At 54.1% G+C, this 19901-nt stretch overlaps 1 protein-coding gene across 1 annotated transcript; it reads left to right on the top strand.

Annotated features, from left to right (window-relative positions):
- The first annotated feature begins 347 nt into the window (after window positions 1-347).
- On the top strand, window positions 348-19900 carry DYNC2I2 (dynein 2 intermediate chain 2). The gene is made up of 9 exons (XM_021691672.1): window positions 348-533; window positions 10861-11109; window positions 16493-16602; window positions 17059-17216; window positions 17791-17900; window positions 18387-18554; window positions 18737-18969; window positions 19210-19367; window positions 19534-19900. The coding sequence occupies exons 1-9, from the start codon at window positions 348-350 to the stop codon at window positions 19770-19772; spliced, it is 1611 nt and encodes a 536-aa protein (XP_021547347.1). The 3' UTR covers window positions 19773-19900.
- Window position 19901: the final 1 nt, after the last annotated feature.

Genomic DNA, 19901 nt, shown 5'->3' with positions numbered 1-19901 from the left:
GAGCCTCCCGTCCCCGGAGCCTCCCGTCTTCGCCTCTGCGTCTGGCCGCTCAGCGCCATCCTTGAGCCTGGCACGGTGCCGTACTTCCGCCCTTCCTCCCCCCAACCCAGGGGTAGCCGCGCATGCCCAAGCGTGCCCCTACTGGGAAGAAGTATCCAAAACTGGCCAGGCTTGTCTCATACTGACCAAAAATAATAATTCATCTCGTTCTCTCAGGTCTTGGAGGAGGAGGTCTGACCAATTCAAAAATGGTGGGGCTAGCCTCACCACCCCTGTCTTCCGCTTTGTAGGCTCAGGGGCGAAGGTCACGTCGGAGTGCGCAGGCACGACAGGGCGGAGCTATCTCCATGGCAACCCGCGCGCAGCCCAGGCAGCTTGGCCGGGCGGGAAGTGCGGGAGCTGAGACGCTGGCTACAGGCGGGGCTGCGAGCGCCGAGGGGCCCGGGCGGCCTGGGCCGCTGCAGGACGAGACCCTGGGCGTGGCGTCTGTGCCCTCGCAGTGGAGGGGCGTCCAGGGCATCCGCCGGGAGACGGTGAGGGCGCGGGCCCGGCTCGGGGCGACGTGGGCAGGAGGGCGAGGGTCCGCGCGCGGTCTCCGGGCCAAGTTCTGGCGTGCCACCGGGTTATTTTTGTATTTTCACCCACAGAGCCAAACCCTTGCGGTATTCTGGTGCGTTTCCTCAGACTCTGAACCACCACATAAGGGGTTTTTCCTTAAGACTACTGAAGACCCCCTGTTTTGAAGGATTTTATGTGAACCGCCGTTTTTAGGCATTTCAAACTAAATTTTCTTTAAAAAGACGATTGCATTTCAAGGTCGAAATACGCCGGTTTTCTAGGAGCGTAATCAAAAGCACACACAGCGAGGTTTTTTGAGGAATTGAGGGGCAGGGCTCCTGGGCGCCAGGTCTTCTCAGGCTTCGCGCAGACTTTGAGGGCCTGCTGTGTGCCAAGAGCTCTTCCCTCTTGGAGCTGACGTGGGGCCGTTTGCAGGGCACAACCAATAGGCAACCTATGTGATAAGTAAATTATGCTGTGTGTTCGTTAGGAGGTGAGTAGTGCCACGGACGAATGTAAAAGAAGGGTGAGGGATTGGAGGGACTGGGTTGGAGAGTGAGGGGGTAGGTGGGCCTCATTGAGAAAGTGACATTTGAGGAGTGAGAGAGTTAGCCAAATGGATACCTGGGGTAGAGTAGCCAGGCAGGGCAAACTGCAAGTGCAAAGGCCCTGGGGTTGGAGCAGATCTTGCGTGTTTGAGGAGGCAGCCGCGCTGGGGAGGAATGAGAGAAAGGGAAATGGTCCCAGTTGAAGTCAGAGTAGGTAAGCAGAGGCAGGTCAAGTAGGGTCTTGCAGATCATTGTAAGGATGTTGGCTTTTCCTCGGTGAAAATGGAGAGCATTGTAGAGTGCTGCACATTTACCACGGGAGTGGCCAAACCTGCAGAGCTTAGGTCCTCACCAACACCAGTGAGCTTTCCATGAAGTCTTACTCTTTTTTTTTTTTTAAAGATTTTATTTATTTATTTGACAGAGAGAGACACAGCGAGAGAGGGAACACAAGCAGGGGGAGTGGGAGAGGGAGAAGCAGGCTCCCCGCAGAGCAGGGAGCCCGATGCGGGGCTCGATCCCAGGACTCTGGGATCATGACCTGAGCCGAAGGCAGACGCTTAACCAACTGAGCCACCCAGGCACCCGAAGTCTTACTCTTGAAGACCGGTTTCTTGCCTCAGGTCAACAGTCTGCATGCAGACTGATGTGCAAAGCCAAGTGAATATTTATAAATAAGTTAGATTTAAGTTAAATCTGTCCATCCTTATCACAGGTAAACGTATAATTCACATTTACTGGCCTTTAAGAACACTTGAAATAACTCTTGTTTGCCGAAGACCCAGATTCTAGAAGACTTTAGGTTGGAGACCACGGTTCAGTCTAACTTTTTTTCTTCTTAGAGAATGAAATGGAGGCAGGTTCATTTTCTTTCTTTCTTTTTTTTTTTCATTTTCTTGTGACTATAGTTTTAACCTGTAGGATTCTAAGAACAAATTCAAACACTTGAGGTCTAAGAGCTTTCATCTGTGAGGGTGATTTCCTTGGACTAGCATCTCCTGTCTTATTGAAGGAGATTTTTGATTAAGTTGTAAGAATGTTGCAGGGGTCGGAAGAAGGAGCTAAACTGCTTTTTCCAAATTAACTTTTTTCTCTTTATAGAAGTTAATGTGTCCAAAATGTAGAAAAAACCTGGCTGCACACACACAAAAAAGGAAATAAAAATCACCCAATTCCCCAGCCATTTGGTTTGTACCTGTCACAACTGTGTTGTCTGTTTTTTAAAAAACAAATGGACTCACACTGTACACAAAATTTTGTAGACCGCAACAAATTTCCACGTTAAAAATTTTTTTTTGTAATTTCATTTTATTTAACCATTCTCTTTTGGTGGGTTTTTAGGCAGTTTCCAATTTTTCTTTTATCAATAAACCCCATGGTGAGTGTTTTAGCTAACTTTTACTTAAAAATTTTTTAAGCTAATTTTTAAATACAGTTCCTTAATTTTTTTTTTTTTTTTTTAAGTTTTTTTGGAAAAGTTGAACGTTGGTCTCTGCTTGGCCCATGTAGTGGTGCAGTATTTGAATGTACTTCCACGTTCCAGTGATGAATTTCTTTTTTCTTTAAAAAAATTTTTATTATTATTTATTTATTTATTTTAAAAAGATTTTATTTATTTATTTGACAGAGACACAGCAAGAGAGGGAACACAAGCAGGGGGAGTGGGAGAGGGAGAAGCAGGCTTCCCGCCGAGCAGGGAGCCCGATGCGGGGCTCGATCCGGATCATGACCTGAGCCGAAGGCAGACGCTTAACGACTGAGCCACCCAGGCACCCCTAAAAAAATTTTTTTAAAAGATTTATTTATTCTAGAGAGAGAGAGGGTGGGAAGGAGAGGTTCAGACACTGAACCGACTAAGGCACCCAAGCGCCCCTTTTTACATTTTTTTTTAAGATTTCATTTTTTAAGTAATCTCTACCCCCAATGTGGGGCTCGAACTCACAAGCCAGGTGCCCCTTTTTTGCTTTAATATTAATGGTCTTTGGCCTGACTTGACTCTTGTCATATTCCAATCTGTTCACAGAGGGATAGTGTCCTGGACTTTGGTTTGAGACCGGGGTGCACACACTCTTTAGGGCTTTGGGCCAGTCACATGATCTCTTCTTCTGCAAAGTGGGTCCTTGTGAGAATACTTCCTGAGGGGTTAAATGAGACTGTGGGTAAGAGAGCAGTTTGAGGGGCGCCTGGGTGGCTCAGTCGTTAAGCGTCTGCCTTCGGCTCAGGTCGTGATCCCAGGGTCCTGGGATCGAGCCCCACATCGGGCTCCCTGCTCGGCAGGAACCCTGCTTCTCCCTCTCCCACTCCCCCTGCTTGTGTTCCCTCTCTCACTGTGTCTCTCTCTGTCAAATAAATAAATAAAATCTTAAAAAAAAAAAAAAAAGCAGTTTGAAAACCTGGAGCTGCTCAGGTGGATGGTATGGGAGTGTCAGGCAGCTCCCTAGCTGCCTGAGATGGAGGGTATGTAATTATCCCTCTTTGCTCATCCGATATTTCTCAAACTTGGCTGACACTGGAATGTCCTGGAGACTCTTGAAAAATATGGATGTCTGGGTCCTACATTCAGCGATTTCAGCTTAATTGGTATGTGGTGTGACGTGGGAATCTGGTTTTATTAAAGCTTCCTAGGTCATTCATTATAATAGGTAGCAAAATTTGAGACCACCAATTGAATGCATCCTATTTCCAACAGCATTACCTTTCTGAAGCCCAGTTCTGATCCTAGGAGAATGTGGGGTGTGTTTTTTTCCTTTTTTAAAAAGTTGTGGTGGGGCACGTGGCTGGCTCAGCGGTAGAGCATGTGAGTCTTGATCTCAGGATCGTTGAGTTCGAGCTCCATGTTGGGCATAGAGATTACTTAAAAATAAATAAAATTGTGGCAGGAGACATATAATAGTAATTTTACTGTTTTTAAGTGTACAGTTGAGTGATGTCAAGTACATTCACAAGGTGCCAACAAGCACCACTATCTAGTTCCAGAACTTTTTCATCCATGGGATGCATTTTGGACATTCAGATCTGTCTTCCTTGGACTGTGAGCTCCCAGAGGGCAGGGGAGTGAGTCTTGTGTACTTTTGTACCTCCCAAAGGCACCCAGGAAACACTGGATTTTTTTTAAGATTTTATTTATTTATTTGACAGAGAGAGAGACACAGGGAGAGAGGGAACACAAGCAGGGGGAGTGGGAGAGGGAGAAGCAGGCTTCCCGCCGAGCAGGGAGCCCGATGCGGGGCTCGATCCCAGGACCTGGAATCATGACCTGAGCCGAAGGCAGACGCTTAACGACTGAGCCACCCAGGCGCCCCAGGAAACATTGGATTGAATAATTTTCCTGTGTGCTGTTATCCCACACAGGGTACATCTCTTCTCTCCTGCTTTGAATTAAATTAGCTGCCTACCCGCGGGCTCTTCCTCCTTCCCTGACTGGCTGCTGCTTTGATGCCCTGGTGGCTTCTGTAGCCTATGTCACCCCCTGCTGGAAGGTGTTTTTTTTTTTTAACCTGGGGCCTGGCCTCTTAATGATTTTCAAGGAGAATTCAGTCTGTGGTTCTCTACCTTTGAGTTTGCTAGACAGTGTCGATACTGGATTTTTTTTTTTTTTCCAAAGAGCATGAGAAGAGATTAAGAGGCTAAGACGACACCAAGATAGTCTGCAGTAACTATAGCTCAAAGGTGGTCTAGCACCTCGGCAGCTCCCAGCTTCTATGGAAATGTCTGCTGTTGCCCTCCGCACGGGGCTGGCTCCTGGCTCCTCGTTCGAATAGCTCTTTGTTGCCCTGATACACTCAAGAGGCAAGTTCATCCGAACAGGAGGCTGTGCCTTGATGTCGGTTCCAGGCTCAGTTACTCCACGCTTGTGGAGGTGTCCTGGGACAGTTGTCCATACTGCGTCACGAAGCCCGCTCGGCTCAACTTTGCGCCCAAGATGTTCCCGCCGCACTTTGTCTGCTTGTTAGTGGTGAATTGCGCCTCACCTGGGTCCCCTCGAGGTGGGGCTCGCACGGGGGCTTTGCAGCGAGCGCGAGTCGCGCACGGAGAGCCGCTGACCTAGGCTGGGGTCCTCTCTGCTGCTGTCACACCCGCCTTCTCCTCAGGTGTGCAGGACCCGATGGGGAAGGAGGTGGAAGAAGGGAGGCCTCGGGGTGACAGCAACCTGAGGAAAAGGAGACTCTGGGGAGGACGAGTGGAAGTGGGCTTGCTGGAAGTGATGAAGTGACAGAGACAAGCCACTCCCCCCACACGTGCCCAGCAGCGTCCCTCAGGTGGGCTTGACAGCATTCCCCACCCTCTGGGGATGAGCCATGTGCTACCCGACCCCAGGTGAAGCCCCAGCCCCCAGAGTAGCGGAGATAGAAAGGGGGGGAATGTGAGCATGGTCTGTACTGGGCGGGGGGGGGCGGGTAATAGGTGATGGACCTCGGGCTATAGCCCTGGGAGGCACACAAACGGGTGAGGCCCACATGTGGGGTCTGAGTAACAGCCCCCCACACCTGCAGCATCAGCATCGCCTGGGGGCTTGTTAGTGCAGTACACTCAGGAACACCTCCAGGAGGTGGCAGCTTGTGTTTTAGCAAGCTTCCAGGTGATTCTGGGGCCTGCCCATTGAGAATGCAGGTCTAGAATGGTCTTTGAGGTCCCTTTCCACCCTGGAGTCAGATGTGCTGGCTCAGGCTGGTTGGGAGGGTGAAGTGAGAAGTGGTATGCTTCTGGTATTTTGCTGGTGGTGGTTACTACCCAGGGGAGTAATGGGGGCTGGGCCTCTCACTGCACATCATCCCAGACCTTCAAACACACATTCTTTCTATGGTGATGTATTTCCTCGATTAGAGGACACACCCCCACCCCCAGCCTTTTTAACAGATCTTAAAATTCGGTGTGTCTCACAAATGAACTGTGTATTTAATACAGTTTCTCCCTGAAGAGCTACTATTGAATAGTTGGAAGGCTTTATAATCAATACATCCTAGAGTCAAGGAGATCTAGAATGTATATATTTTGTCTGTCTATTTTTTTTCTTGAGAGGGAGAGAGGAGGTGGAAGGGCGGAGGGAGAGAATCTTAAGCAGCCTCCACGCCTGGCACAGAGCTAGATGGGGGCCTTGATTTCACAACCCTGAGATCATGACCTGAGCTGAAATCGAGAGTCAGATGCTTAACCAACTGAGCCACCCGGGCGCCCCATATCTATCTATCTCTACACCCAACGTGGGGCTTGAACTCATGACCCCGAGGTCAAGAGTTGCACGCTCTACTGACTGAGCCAGCCAGGCGCCCCTAGAATGTATATTTTTAATGCGAAAGTGACTGTTTTACTCATGACTTTGAAGTTGGCCTGCCCCATATTGATATCCCCTGGATGGATTTCTCTAGCTGGCCAGCTTCTGAACGACTGAGTCACACATCAGCACAGTTACACTTGGACTGCTCAGTCTTTGACCCTGAAGGTAGGGCAGAGCCCAGGATTCTGTCAGCACACCCCTTGGGGCCTGGGGTGGGGGCCGGTCACTGGACCCAGTGGGGCCATTTCCTCTGTCATTATGATTGTTTCTGAAATTGATCGGCCAGTCCTAGATGCCAGCCAGAGACCCCTTATTTCAGAAGTGAGGCCTTGAGGGGTGGCGGTCTGGGGGTCAGGGAGCCTTCCTAGGGTTCAGTGTGATAGCAAGTGACAGAAACCGGCCAGGCACTTCTCTTCAGGATGCAGGGGTCTCCTGGGCCTCTGCATGGAGGTGCAGCTGGTCCTGAGGAACCCAGGAAGCTTTGGGGGCTGTCTGCCTCTCAGCTCTGCTGTTGCTATGCATCCCCTGAGGCCTGTCTCTGCTTGTCTCCTGGTCGCACTGTGGCAGTGGCTAAGTGTCGAGGCCCAGAGTTTCCAAGTTTCAGTTCCAGGCCTGTGCTGTTTAACTTGTGAAATCTTTGCCTCTGTCATGAGTTTCCCTGATTGGCCCGGCCTAGGTTAGTGTCCACTTCCCATCCAGTCAGAAGCTGCAGTCCTGGTGTTGGGGCCTGTTTTGTGGCTTGGGTAGGAGTCCTGACATTCTGGGTATCTGCAGGCTCTCTCTTGGGGCGGGAGAGCTGGGCTCTCCTCCTGGGCTCTGCTCCCTGTCCCATTGCTATCCTCTCTGCTGGAGGTCGCCGGGGCTTCAGACTCCAGAGCATGGAGCCTGGTGATCTTGATTTGGGAATTGTTTCGTGTGTGATTAAAGTCTGGCCCCAGCCCCCGCCCCCCCCCCCCCCCCCCGTTTCCCCTGCAGCACCTCTGCCTCCGAGGTGTGGGAGGTAGGCTGCAGCCCAGCATCCCTAACACTCTCCTTCCTGGCCCTGCCGAGGCCTAGGAAGCAAGGATCCCGTTCGGCCCTGACTTCTTCCCTGACATCTCAGATGGGAGCCTCAGCCCAGCCACACACTGCCTGGCACAGAAGGCACTGATGTATATGGGGTGACCTTGAGCAAGCCCTTCCTTTCTGGAGGTTTGGGGCTCCATCCCCAGACAATATGGGCTGGGTCAGGGTCAGACCCGATACTTGGATCTTGAACCATGGGAACCTACTTTGGTATCCCAGAGGGAAAAGAGAGCAATGGTGGTTTCCTGCCAATTCACAGGAAAAAAAAATTGCGGGTGCAGTATCATTGTTTTTTTGTTTTTTTTTAAGATTTTATTTATTTATTTGCCAGGGAGAGCGAGAGAGGGAGAGTACAAGCAGGGGGAGTGGCAGGCAGAGGGAGAAGCAGGCTCCTTGATGTGGGATGCGATCCCAGGACCCTGAGATCATGACCTGAGCCGAAGGCAGATGCTTAACAATCGGAGGCACCCAGGTTCCCCCAGTATCATTGGTTTTAAGTTTTTTTTCTCCCTAAATTTTCCCTAGTGTTTTGACATTTGTTGTTTGCCTGAATAAATAAGCATCAAACAAATATTAAGAGAGATAGCTGGAAAGGTGACAGCTCGCTGTCTCTTGTGGACATTTTTGTCTTACATTAAGACGCTGGGTTGGGCGCCTGGGTGGCTCAAGTCGGTTAAGCGACTGCCTTCGGCTCGGGTCATGATCCTGGAGTCCCTGGATCGAGTCCCGCATCGGGCTCCCTGCTCGGCAGGGAGTCTGCTTCTCCCTCTGACCCTCCCCCTCTCATGCTCTCTCTATCTCATTCTCTCTCTCAAATAAATAAATAAAATCTTAAAAAAAAAAAAAAGACGCTGGGTTAACATTCTTTTAGAAACATTTTTCTGCGTTCATCTGATGTGATCAATGGCCAGGTATGTTGGACTGTTTGGGTGAGAACACCATTGACTGAGACACAGTTTGGTGTCGCAGGTCCAACTACCTGGATTCAGGCTCCACTGCGATCACCTGTGTGCTGTGTGACCTTGGGTGAGTTACTTCTCTGTGCCTCGGTTGCCAACAGTAGTAATGCAAAGGTAGGATTTTCTTCATAGGGTGGTTGTGAGCATGAATAAGATACGGGTAGTGCTTTGGGGACGGTGCCTGAGTGAGCACTTAGTGACTGACACTCTTACCATCATCGTGGCTTCCGGAACTTCAGTGATTTTCACCCACCGTCTCTTAGCCTGTATACCTTCTTTCCTTCTTTCTTTCTTTTTTTAAGATTTTATTTATTTATTTGAAAGAGAGAGACACAGTGAGAGAAGGAACACAAGCAGGGGGAGTGGGAGAGGGAGAAGCAGGCTTCCCGCCGAGCAGGGAGCCCGATGCGGGGCCCGATCCCAGGACCCTGGGATCACAACCCGAGCCGAAGGCAGACACCCAACGACTGAGCCACCCAGGCGCCCCAGCCTGTATACTTTGTGATCCCCGTACCCATCCATGAATTCCTCAGTGTGCACACTCCACTGGGATTGGGGGACTCCTCCAGTGCTGTGGCTTCAGGTCGCATCTCTGCTGGATGCTCTCCAGAGCCTCATGCCTTTTGGCCGCCCTCGGGACTCCTTGACGCCTCCATGTGGATGGTGGGGAGGCATCTCAGTCTGGAGGAGGCCCAACAGAACTACTCCTGTGTTCTCTTCTCCCAGAATCTGCCATCACATCCACTGGTTGTCACACCTGCTCTCTGCTCCTCACTTCTCCCTGAGCAGCCAGACAGGCATGGCCTTGCTTATAGCCATCCTGGGGCTCACACAGCGAGAGAAAGGCCCGCTCGTCCTGGCTCCCAGACACCTCCTGGCCTTGTCCTTGCTTGTGTGCCACCTTCCTCACACTCTGCGGCCGGGCATGCTGCCTGCTGTCCAGTCTCTGAGCGTGGGGCTTTTTCTACTGGCAGGTTTTGCTCTCGCCTCCCTGCCGCCCCCACCCCCCATCCCTGTCTAGGCCCCTCTCCTGTAGCTCTCTGCTTGTCCTTCACACCTTGGCTCAAGTGCCATTTCCCCAGAGGCCTCCCCAGCCGTTCTCTTCTCTCCCACACCTCTGCCGCACTTAGCACATAGGTAGTCGATGGGTTTTCTTGTTTGTGTGGCCCCGACCCTGTGGAAGCTCCTTAGGCACAGGAATCTTGCACATTTTGTTTTCTGCTGTATCCGTAGTACCCAGACAGTGCCTGGCAAGTGGATGCTCAGTAAATAATGTGTGTGCGTGTGCGTGTGTGTGGAGCATAATGGAGATGTATATAAATAACATGTAATGTGTATAATATGTGTTATATTAGTATACACGTGTATATAACATAGCGTCACGGATATATATACACACTATACTATATATATAGTATAAATGAGCTTGTGCCACGTGCCAAATACCATGCAAAGTGCTGGGGATATAAAGAGAGATCAGACAGGGTTCTGAAGCTGGAGGAACTCACAGTTTAATGGGAGGTAGATAAGCAAGGAGACTTTTGTGGAATGTGAAGGGGAACGTGGGATAGCTGTTTCATGTTCTAGCAAGAGCTGCCCCTGTGTGGGGCCAGCTCCCTTCCTTCAGGCTTACTAGTGCTGGCCTGGTGCCCAGCGCTGTCCCCCCAAGCCTGAGTAGGGGGCACAGGGGTCTGGGCCTTGTCATTGCCCTGTGAGTTCAGGTTCCTGGTGAGGGGCCGTGTGAGCAGAGCCTCTTGTAAGACGATGGTGTGTGGTGGAGGGCCCCTCACTTGGTAAATGGTGAGTCATGTCCGTATAAGAGGCTGATCTATTGTCTGCCCCTGTGCCCAGCTAAAGAGGGGACAAGGGATTGGAGGCAGATGGCAGGGTGGAGAAAAGGGGCAGCTGGGGAGAAGCCTGCCTTCTACCAACTAGCTCATCACAGACACACTTGCTTCCTTTGATCACGGGGGCGGTTTGGAAGGTGCCTGCCAAGGCGGGGAGATGCTGTGGGGCCTTCTGCTGGGGCCAGGTTTGAGGTGTTCCCGTGTGCTGGCTTAGGTGACCACTGCCCGCTCTGATATGACCTGATTCTTGTTATTGTCAGTATCTTCACAAGGGCACGTCTAAAAAAAAAAAAAAATTCCTGCATCGCCTCCAAATAGTGTCATAATGTCACCAAAGGTCCTGGGTCAGGCTCTTGTTGGGGCGTGTTGGCTGCCCCTGGACCTCTCACTGTGACCCAGGGTGCATAATGAGGTTGAGGGGTCATCTCCACCCACGGCACATGGATCGGGCTCGTCCTTTGGAAGACGGGCCGGTTACAGGAGGAAGGGGACAGACTGGGGCCAACAGGGTGATGGGAGGCCCAGAGGCCTGAGGGTAAGCGGCAGCACGGGAGGGGGTGCGGGCAGGCGAGGCTGGGTGGTGACTGCTGGGTTGTGACCTTCTGCAGAGAAGTTGCCAGACAGCAAGCATTGCCACTGCCGAGAAGGCCGCGCAGACCCGGAAGCGTGTGGATGCCGAGGTGCAGACGGAGGCCCCGGTGCTGGTCGGCGCGCCGTCCGTGTCCGCACACGACGACCCCCGGCTCGCAGCCTTTCTTCGGAGGGTGGAGGCCATGGTTATTCGAGAGCTGAACAAGAACTGGCAGAGCCACGCTTTTGATGGCTTCGAGGTGAACTGGACCGAGCAGCAGCCGATGGTAGGGAACGGGCCCGTACGGCCTGGGACGCCCCCTCCTCTGCCGCAGCTTGAGCCTTGGCCCCGTTTTCAGTCCTTCTTGTACGCTGCCCAGATACTGATAATGGTGATGATAATACCAGCATCCAAGAGCTCCCGCGGTCTGCCAGCTGTATAGCTTCCTAAGAGTAAATTACCGAGGGCACCTGGGCGGCTCAGTTGGTTAAGCCACCGCCTTTGGCTCAGGTCATGATCTTGGGGTCCTGGGATGGAGCCCCAAATCGGGCTCCAGGCTCAGCGAGGAGCCTGCTTCTCCCTCTCCCTCTGCCTCCCTCCCCTGCTTGTGCTCTCTCTCTCACACTCTGTCTCAAATCTTAAAAAAAAAAAAGGCGCCTGGGTGGCTCAGTCATTAAGCGCCTGCCTTCGGCTCAGGTCATGATCCCAGGGTCCTGGGATCGAGTCCCGCATCGGGCTCCTTGCTCAGGGGGGAGCCTGTTGCTCCCTCTGCCTGCCGCCCCTACTGCTTGTGCTCTTTCTCCCTCTGACAAATAAATAAATAAAATCTTAAAAAAAAGAAAAAAGAGGAAAAGAGTCATTGAGCCTTCCCTGCTGTCAAAAGGTAGGTGTGTGGTTACCTCCATTCACAGCTGGGATGTACTGGGAGGTACAGGTGGGAGACTCCGAGCTGAAGTGACTTTTCCAGGTTCACACAGAGCTAGTCAGCAGTAGACTCAAGGTTTGAACCTGGGGAGTCGGACTCTGGACTGAATTCTCTCCACTGCCAATGTGTCTCCCCAGGCAGCACACGGTGAGGATTCTCTGTGCTGTCTCATTCGGCATGACTGCATGAGGCCGCACTAGCATGATCGCCATTTTATACAGGAGGCCCAGAGAGGCTAAGTGACTTGTCCACGGTCACACAGCTGTCATGGGCCAAGCTGGGGTGTGAGCCCTGGTCTGGTTTCACTACCATACTCTCGTGACTTCAGTGTCGCCAAGGCTCAGTTCAGAGCTGTCACCCTGTATACTCAGGCGTCCAGCTACACAGACAGCCCAGGCTTTGAGATGAGGGAGCTCTGAATGAATGGGGGGGGCTCTTGGCTTTGGCTCCAAGCTGGGCCTCAGCCTCCCCTGTGGACAGCCTGCTTGCTCACTGCTGCGTGCCCTCAACCGACCAACTGACTGCAGAGCTGTGGAGTTCTGGGCCAAACTTTTTTTTTTTCCTAATTATTATTATTTTTAAATTTTTTTATTTATTTGAGAGAGAGAGCACATGAGAGGGGGGAGGGTCAGAGGGAGAACCAGACTCCCTGCCGAGCAGGGAGCCCGATGCGGGACTCGATCCCGGGACTCCGGGATCATGACCTGAGCCGAAGGCAGTTGCTTAACCAACTGAGCCACCCAGGCGCCCTGGGCCAAACTTTTTTTTATATATTCTTTCTTCCTCGGGAAACAGATGAGTAACTATGTATTCAGAAGTCATAAGCCCCGCTCTAGCCCGTCTTCCTCCTCCTCTGCCTGCTTCCCACCAAGTCACTGGAAGGCATGGGAGAGTCGATTGAGGGAAATCCTCAAAATCACTTTGAAGAGCAGTTGCCGAGCCCCACCAAGTGGGCAGGCCCCGAATGTTTGCACAGGAAGGGCTTGGTGAACAGTGAGAGCTCAGCACGTTCTTCTCTCCTCGCTGTTGCCGATCCTCCATTTTATAGTTGCATTTGGAGAGGTTAAGCTTTTGTTCTTTATTAGTAGTGCTTTCCCCCATTTCTATGGATTAATTTGGTCCAAGTGTATATTACTCTCTCCCCCTTTACAAATACCTGTTTTCTGACTACAAAAACAATATGTGTTCATTATAACAAATCCGGGCATTACAGAAACACGGAGCATATACTGTGTAGACAGGGGGAGGGAAAACCTGTTCCCGGGCCTTTAGCTCCTCACTGTGCTTCACTCACACACAGCATTGTTACTAGTGTTGTCATAAAGGACATTTTTTTTTTTTAAGAATCTTATTTACTACTTACTTGACAGAGCACAAGCAGGGGGAGCGGCAGAGGGAGAGGGAGAAGCAGGCTTCCCGCGGAGCAGAGAGCCGGAGGCGGGGCTCGATCCCGGGACCCTGGGATCATGACCTGAGCCGAAGGCAGACGCTTAACTGACTGAGCCTCCCAGGTGCGCTCCCCCCCAACCCCGAGCATTTTAAACAAAAAGTGGAAAGCACTGTACATTTTCTTTATGACTTTTCTCACTTGCCAGAGCTTTCCATGTCAGCTCCTATAAAGGTGCCCCAGGCTGTGTCCCACCGCACAGACATGCCATCCTTTATCTGAGTCCCCTGTGGGACTCAGGTCTCCCCCGGAAACGAGCGCACAGGCGGGGGGTTGGGCGGCACGCTCGGAGCGGCAGCGTGGTGTGCTGTCCCGAAGGCCGCGTCTTAGCGGTCCCCAGAAGGCCGGGCAGAGAACTCTCCGAGTTTGCTGTCATGTTAACAGTGTCAGCAAATCTCTCTCTGCCTCACTTCTTCTTTTGCATCCGTTTTTTGTTGATTTCCTCATAGTGGGATTATTATTTTGGCTGATGTGGGGTTTTTCTGTGTCCCCTGCTGTCAAGGTGTTGGCCTTGACATTTCGTCGCTCTCCTTGGCACCTGCTGTAGCAGCTTGGAAAGTCCGGGATGCTGCTCTCAGAGAGAAGCCCTGATTTCAGATTTCCAAAAACAATGTGACAACCTTGGGGAACACTTAGAAATCGGAGATAAGAGACGGGGGCTCCCACCGGAACTTCTGATCTCCTCGCTCTGTTGTTTCCTTCCTCTAGTTTCGCACATGTGTGTGGACAGCTGTGCATCACTGTGACCGATCTGGGGGTCTTCTCTGGTCGGGAGCAAAGCCCGTTCTGTGCTGTCAGGTGGCTACAGAGACTTCACGCTTGTCCTTTTAAAACCCCCGGATGTTTCATCCGCACACTGTATTTTTTTGTGCCAGGTCTGTCAAGGTGTGTTCTCCATGCAGGTCTGTTCACTCTTCGTGCTGTTCTGCACCCACCACGGTGATGGTGTGGAGCTGCCCTGTCGTCCCGGCTTCTCCCACTTTGTAGTTTGTAGTCTCATCTTCAGATTTGCAATTGTACTGGTTGCTGCAGTTATGACAATTAATATATACGGTTTATTTCTGACGTAAACATCAGTTGACTGTGACGTAAAAACACGCACAAACTGCCACTTCAGGCCTGTGGCTTTTCAAAGTGAAAACACTCGTGGAACCAGAACCCAGATCAGGAAACTGAATGTGGTGAGATGCCAGAGGTTTTCTTGAGTTCCCTCCACCTCCTACCCCACTGTACAGCTTTTCTTTTCTTCTTCTTCTTCTTTTTTTTTTCTTTTATTTATTTTTAAGTAATCTCTACACCCAACATGGGGCTTGAACTTATGAGCCTGAAATTAAGAGTTGCATGCTCTGCTGTCTGAGCCAGCCAGGCGCCCCTATACGTTTTGGTTTTAAATAACAGATTTATCGAAATACCATTCACATCCCATATAATTCACCCATTTAAAGTGTACAGTTCCAGGGCACCTGCGTGGCTCAGATGGTTAAGCCTCTGCCTTTGGCTTAGGTCGTGATCTTGGGGTCCTGGGATCTGGCTCCATGTCAGGATCCCTGCTCAGTGGGGAGTCTGCTTCTCCTTCTCTGTCTGCCCCTCCCCCTCGCTCGTGTACTCTCTATCAGATATAAATAAAAAATCTTTTTTTTTTTTTAAGATTTTATTTATTTATTCATGAGAGACAGAGAGAGAGAGAAGCAGGCTCCCAAGGAGCAGGGAGCCCGATGCGGGACTCGATCCCAGGACCCTGGGATCATGACCTGAGCCGAAGGCAGACGCTTAACCATCTGAGCCACCCAGGCGCCCATAAATAAAAAATCTTAAAAAAAAAGTGTAGGGGTGCCTGGGTGGCTCAGTCCCTTAAGCGTCTGCCTTCGGCTCAGGTCGTGATCCCAGGGTCCTGGGATGGAGCCCTTCATCAGGCTCCCTGCTTCTCCCTCTGCCTCTGCTCCTCCCCCTGCTTGTGTTCTCTCGCTCTGTCAAATAAATAGATAAAATCTTAAAGTGTATAGTTCAATAAGTTTTTATGTTCCTAGAGTTGTACAACATGGGCACAATTTTAGGACATTTTCATTACCCCCACAAGAAACCCCGTACCCACCGGCAGTCACTCTTCATTTCCCCCCCAGTCCCGGGCAGCTGCTCTTCTTTCTGTCTCTCTGCATCGTCTGCTGTGGACATTTCACATAGATGGAATCCTCTACCGAGGGGTCTCGGTGACTGGCTTCTTCCACGTGGCCGGATGTCCGCGAGGCCGGCTGTGGTGCATGCCGTCACCGTTTTCCTTCCTGTGGCTCAGCAGTCCTTCCTGCCCTGGAGGGAGGGACCCCATCTATCAGCTGGTGGGCATCTTGGCTGTTAGGAATAATGCTGTGAATATCTCTGTACAAGTTTTTGGATAAACATGTGTTTTCAGTTCTCTGGGTGTGGACCTAGGAGCGCAATTGCTGGGTCATAGGGTGCCTCTCTTTGACCTTGGGAAGAACCACCAGATTGTTTCCCCACGGCGGCCGTGCCATTCAGCGTTCTTGCCAGCGACGTGTGAGGGTTCCCACCATATAGCTTTTTACATGTTTTAGGTTCTTTCCGTTGGATAGTTTCTTTCTATGGGGTCATGTGAGGTCAGGGGGTATGCAGCTTTTCACAGGAGTTTTGATCTGTGCTGCAAATCCTGTCCCAGAAACCTTGGGCTGATCGCTCATAGTGGCCTGCATGGCCAGCCTTCTCATGTGCTGTGCCAGCCTGCTCTGGGCTGAGAGGGAAGATGCCAGGCCTTTATGTGTAGAGCCCAGTGGCACTGAGCATAGTCACATTGTACAGCTGTCATTACCATCCAGTTCCAGAAGCCAAAGCTTTTTTTTTTTTTTTTTTTCCAGAGGTGGGGTGGAGGGGCAGAGGGAGAGGGAGAATCTTTTTTTTTTTTTTTGAAGATTTTATTTATTTATTTGACAGAGAGAGACACAGCGAGAGAGGGAACACAAGCAGGGGGAGTGGGAGAGGGAGAAGCAGGCTTCCCGCTGAGCAGGGAGCCTGATGCGGGGCTCAATCCCAGGACCCTGAGATCATGACCTGAGCCGAAGGCAGACGCTTAAGGACTGAGCCACCCAGGCGCCCCTCTTCTGGGTTTTTGGAAGTCTCCTCTGAGGAGTGGTGTTTGGACGAAGCCTCCGCGCTTCCCGCCAGGACTGGGCAGCGGACCCGATGGCTCGGGAGGTCCAGGCCTGTGTGTAGCTTTGTTGAGGTGGCTGTGAGGCCACCTGTTGGGTGGCTCTGGGCTAAGGGTTGGGGATGGTCTGTCTCTTGCAGGTGACCTGTCTGCACACCCTGGGCTACCCCCCAGCCCAGAGGCAGGGTCTGCACGTGACCGGTGTCTCCTGGAACACCACCGGCTCTGTGGTGGCCTGTGCCTACGGCCGGTGAGTGGCAGCCGCGGTGGCTGCAGGGCACCGGGAGGCCCTCAGAGCCTGGTCTAAGCCTCTTTTTCCCTGTGTGGTGAAGGGCTGGCCTGGAGCTTGGCCATTCTGGGAGTCTTTTTATTCTCAAGGCTGCCTGGGCACCAGCTTGGCTGGAAAGAGCAGAGGAGGGAGGGCTGAGAGCACAGGAGTCCCGGTGCCCACCTGTCCGCTCAGGGCCGTGAGCCGGGGCCTGCTGCCTCTGCTCCACGAGCTGTCTGCTGCGGCCCCGGCTCCCCACCCTGCCATCGTGTGGACCCTTCGCTGGTTCCGGGAGCCCTTCTCTAGAGGTCGCGCCTCGGGGTGCCATGGAAACACTGCGCCCCTTCAGTACCCAGGACAGTCTGGGTGTGATGCGGAAACGGTGGGTCAGGTGATAGGAACAAGGTGAGATGGAGGCCCGGCCTCGTCCCTGTGCAGGCTGGACGACGGGGACTGGGGCACACTCAAGTCCTTCGTGTGTGCCTGGAACCTGGACAGGCGAGGCTTGAACCCCCGGCAGCCGTCGGCCGTGGTGGAGGTGCCCAGCGCCGTCATGTGCCTGGCCTTCCACCCCACGCAGCCGTCCCACGTTGCAGGTGAGTCTGCAGCCTGCCTCGCGTCTGCTCCCGCCCCGCACCCCCTCCCCTGCAGAGGGCGGCCCGAGCTGAGCTCTGCACTGGACCCTCAACCCCCGGGGCACAGCCAGGGCAGGTCTGCTGCGAGGGAGCGGAGACTGGGCGGCCCTGAGCCCTGGGCTCGGGTGAGGATGCCGAGGATGCCCGGTACGGAGCTTGGAGGAAGAGGAAGCGGGTCCTCGCTGAGTCTTGTCCAGGTGTGGGCCGTGGAAGGGCACGGCCTGGTCAGGACCAGAGGAGGGTGACGGGGGCACCCTTGGGGAGATGTCAGCGGTGGTAGGAGCCCCATGTGTTGGGGAAGGGGGTTGCGCTGGGGGGGAATGGCAGGGTGCCGGGCTGCGGAGATGAGCCTGGCAGCGGGAGGAGCTTCCCGGGCTGTGGAGGGTATGCAGCGGGCCAGGACTCTCCCTCCTCAAGGTGGTTTTGGGGAAGTGGCTCCACACCCTGGCTCCGTGGGGGCGAAGGGCTGGTACTTGGCCGGGAAGCCAGGGTGCTGGGTGAGTCGGCTTCTGCCCGGGCCCGCTTGGTCCCGCAGGTGGGCTGTTCAGCGGCGAGGTGCTCGTGTGGGACATCAGCCATCCCGAGGACCCGCTGCTCTGGCGAACGGGCCTGACTGACGACACACACACAGACCCCGTGTACCAGGTCAGAGCGGTGGGCTGCCGGTTGGGTCGGGGAGTCGCCGTCCCCTTCTGCCTGAGCTGGGCTGGGCTGTCTCAGGCCTGCTGCTGGAGGCCAAGCAGGAGAGAGGGCGCCCACTCGGCCTAGCTGGGCAGAAGGTCACCAGGGAGCTGGCAGTTGGACAGCTGCCTTCAGCGTTCTCAGAGCTCCCAGGGCATGAGTCACCTCCCGCCCCTGACAGGAGCCACCCCCAGCTGCCCCCCCACCCCCCAAGCTGCCACAAGAGGCTCCCAGCTGTCCCGGCCCGCCCGGGCTCAGGGACGGAGCTCAGAACCCTTGGCACTGCCCGCTGGTGTGTGAGGTGGCTCTGGGCCGCCCCCAGAATTCTCCCTCTTGTTTTCCTAGAAGGGGGGGGACAGGAGGGTGACCGTTGGTCTTGCTGGGAGGTGGGGGCAGGCTGGGGGGCGAGCAGTGCTTCCCCGACCTCAGTCCCGCATCCCGGTGCCCCAGGTGCTTTGGCGGCCCGAGCCCCGGCACGGCCACCGTTTCCAGGTGCTGAGCGTGGCCACGGACGGGAGGGTGCTGCTCTGGCAGGGCGTCGGCACGGGCCGGCTGCAGCTGACCGAGGGCTTCGCCCTGGCCATGCAGCAGCTCCCGAGGCACACCAGGCTGAAGAAGGTACGTGGGGCCCCCGTGGGGCCTCCGGGGGGAGCCCGGGGGGTGTGGGGGGGGGGGGGGGGCAGGCGGCATGGGCCGCTTGATCTCCTTGGGCCACGGCGCCCACTTGAGGGACCGGGCTCCTTTGGGACACTGTGGGACCAGATTCCCTTGGCTCTGCCCCGCCGCTCATTTCTCCACAGCCTCCCCGGGGAGAGACCGAGGTGGGTGCCACGGCGGTGGCCTTCTCCAGCTTTGACCCCAGCCTTTTTGTTCTGGGCACGGAAGGCGGCTTCCCACTCCAGTGCTCGCTGGCCGCGGAAGAGGCCGCCCTCACCCGGACGCCTAGCTCTGTGCCCCTGCGGGCCCCGGCACAGCTGACCTTCTCCCCCCACGGTGGCCCCATCTACTCCGTGAGCTGTTCCCCCTTCCACAGGTAGAGAAGGCCCCAGCGCCCCGGCACAGAGAGGGCCAGGGGGTCCCACAGAACCGCGGGAAGGGCCTGCAGTCTGTCCCGGGCCCAGGTCTTCCCCCACGGGAGCCCTTGTGCCCAGAGCGCTGGTGGTTGGGTCCAGGGCATCGGCCCCTCGCTCCCTAAGGGGGTCCCCGGTTTGGGGGGGCCAGGAAGGCCCAGTGGACCGGGACACCCAGCACTCCTCCCCTGCATCCTGTCTAGGAATCTCTTCCTGAGCGCGGGGACCGACGGCCACATCCACCTGTACTCCACGTTGCAGGCCCAGCCCCTGGCCTCGCTGCAGCTGTCCCACAAGTACCTGTTTGCTGTGCGCTGGTCCCCAGTGCGCCCTTTGGTGTTTGCAGCTGCTTCGGGGGAAGGTAGGAGAGAAGACACCAGACTCACATTCACTTACGCCGCGCGGGCGCAGCGGATGTGGAATTCTGAGCTGGGGAGACAGCACGTGGGGGGAGGATGGCTGCGCCAGGCAGTGGCTTTGTTTTGTGCTGTCCAGGCTCTCGCCCCCATGAGTCTCTCCCCCTGCAGGTGATGTGCAGCTGTTTGATCTCCAGAAAAGCTCCCAGAAACCCACGGTTTCAATCAAGCAAACCCAGGATGCAAGCCCGGTCTACTGTCTGGAATTTAATCGGCAGCAGACTCAGCTCCTGGCTGCTGGTGATGCCGAGGGCACAGTAAAGGTGTGGCAGCTGAGCACTGAGTTCACGGAACAAGGACCCCGGGAGTCCGAGGACTTGGCACGGCTGGCAGCCGAGGTGGCCACCTGAGGACAGTGAAGCGACAGCAGGGCCCTGTGGGTGGGGGCGGAGTGTCCCCAAATCTGGGGGCAGGTGGGGTGAGGCCACACCCGTGCCAAGCTGTGGATGTCTCGTGGAAGCTGAATGAAGACAACACAA

The sequence above is a fragment of the Neomonachus schauinslandi genome, chromosome 13 (assembly GCF_002201575.2).
Source record: "Neomonachus schauinslandi chromosome 13, ASM220157v2, whole genome shotgun sequence".
Lineage (NCBI taxonomy): Eukaryota > Metazoa > Chordata > Mammalia > Carnivora > Phocidae > Neomonachus > Neomonachus schauinslandi.
This window is presented reverse-complemented; position numbering and strand designations above follow the sequence as displayed.

Excerpts from the sequence above, each read along its gene's own strand:
- DYNC2I2 (XM_021691672.1), top strand. The coding sequence starts at position 348 with ATGGCAACCCGCGCGCAGCCCAGGCAGCTTGGCCGGGCGGGAAGTGCG. Across the intron at positions 11,110-16,492 it reads GGACCGAGCAGCAGCCGATG|GTGACCTGTCTGCACACCCT; the intron begins GTAGGGAACGGG and ends TGTCTCTTGCAG. Across the intron at positions 17,901-18,386 it reads ACACAGACCCCGTGTACCAG|GTGCTTTGGCGGCCCGAGCC; the intron begins GTCAGAGCGGTG and ends CCGGTGCCCCAG.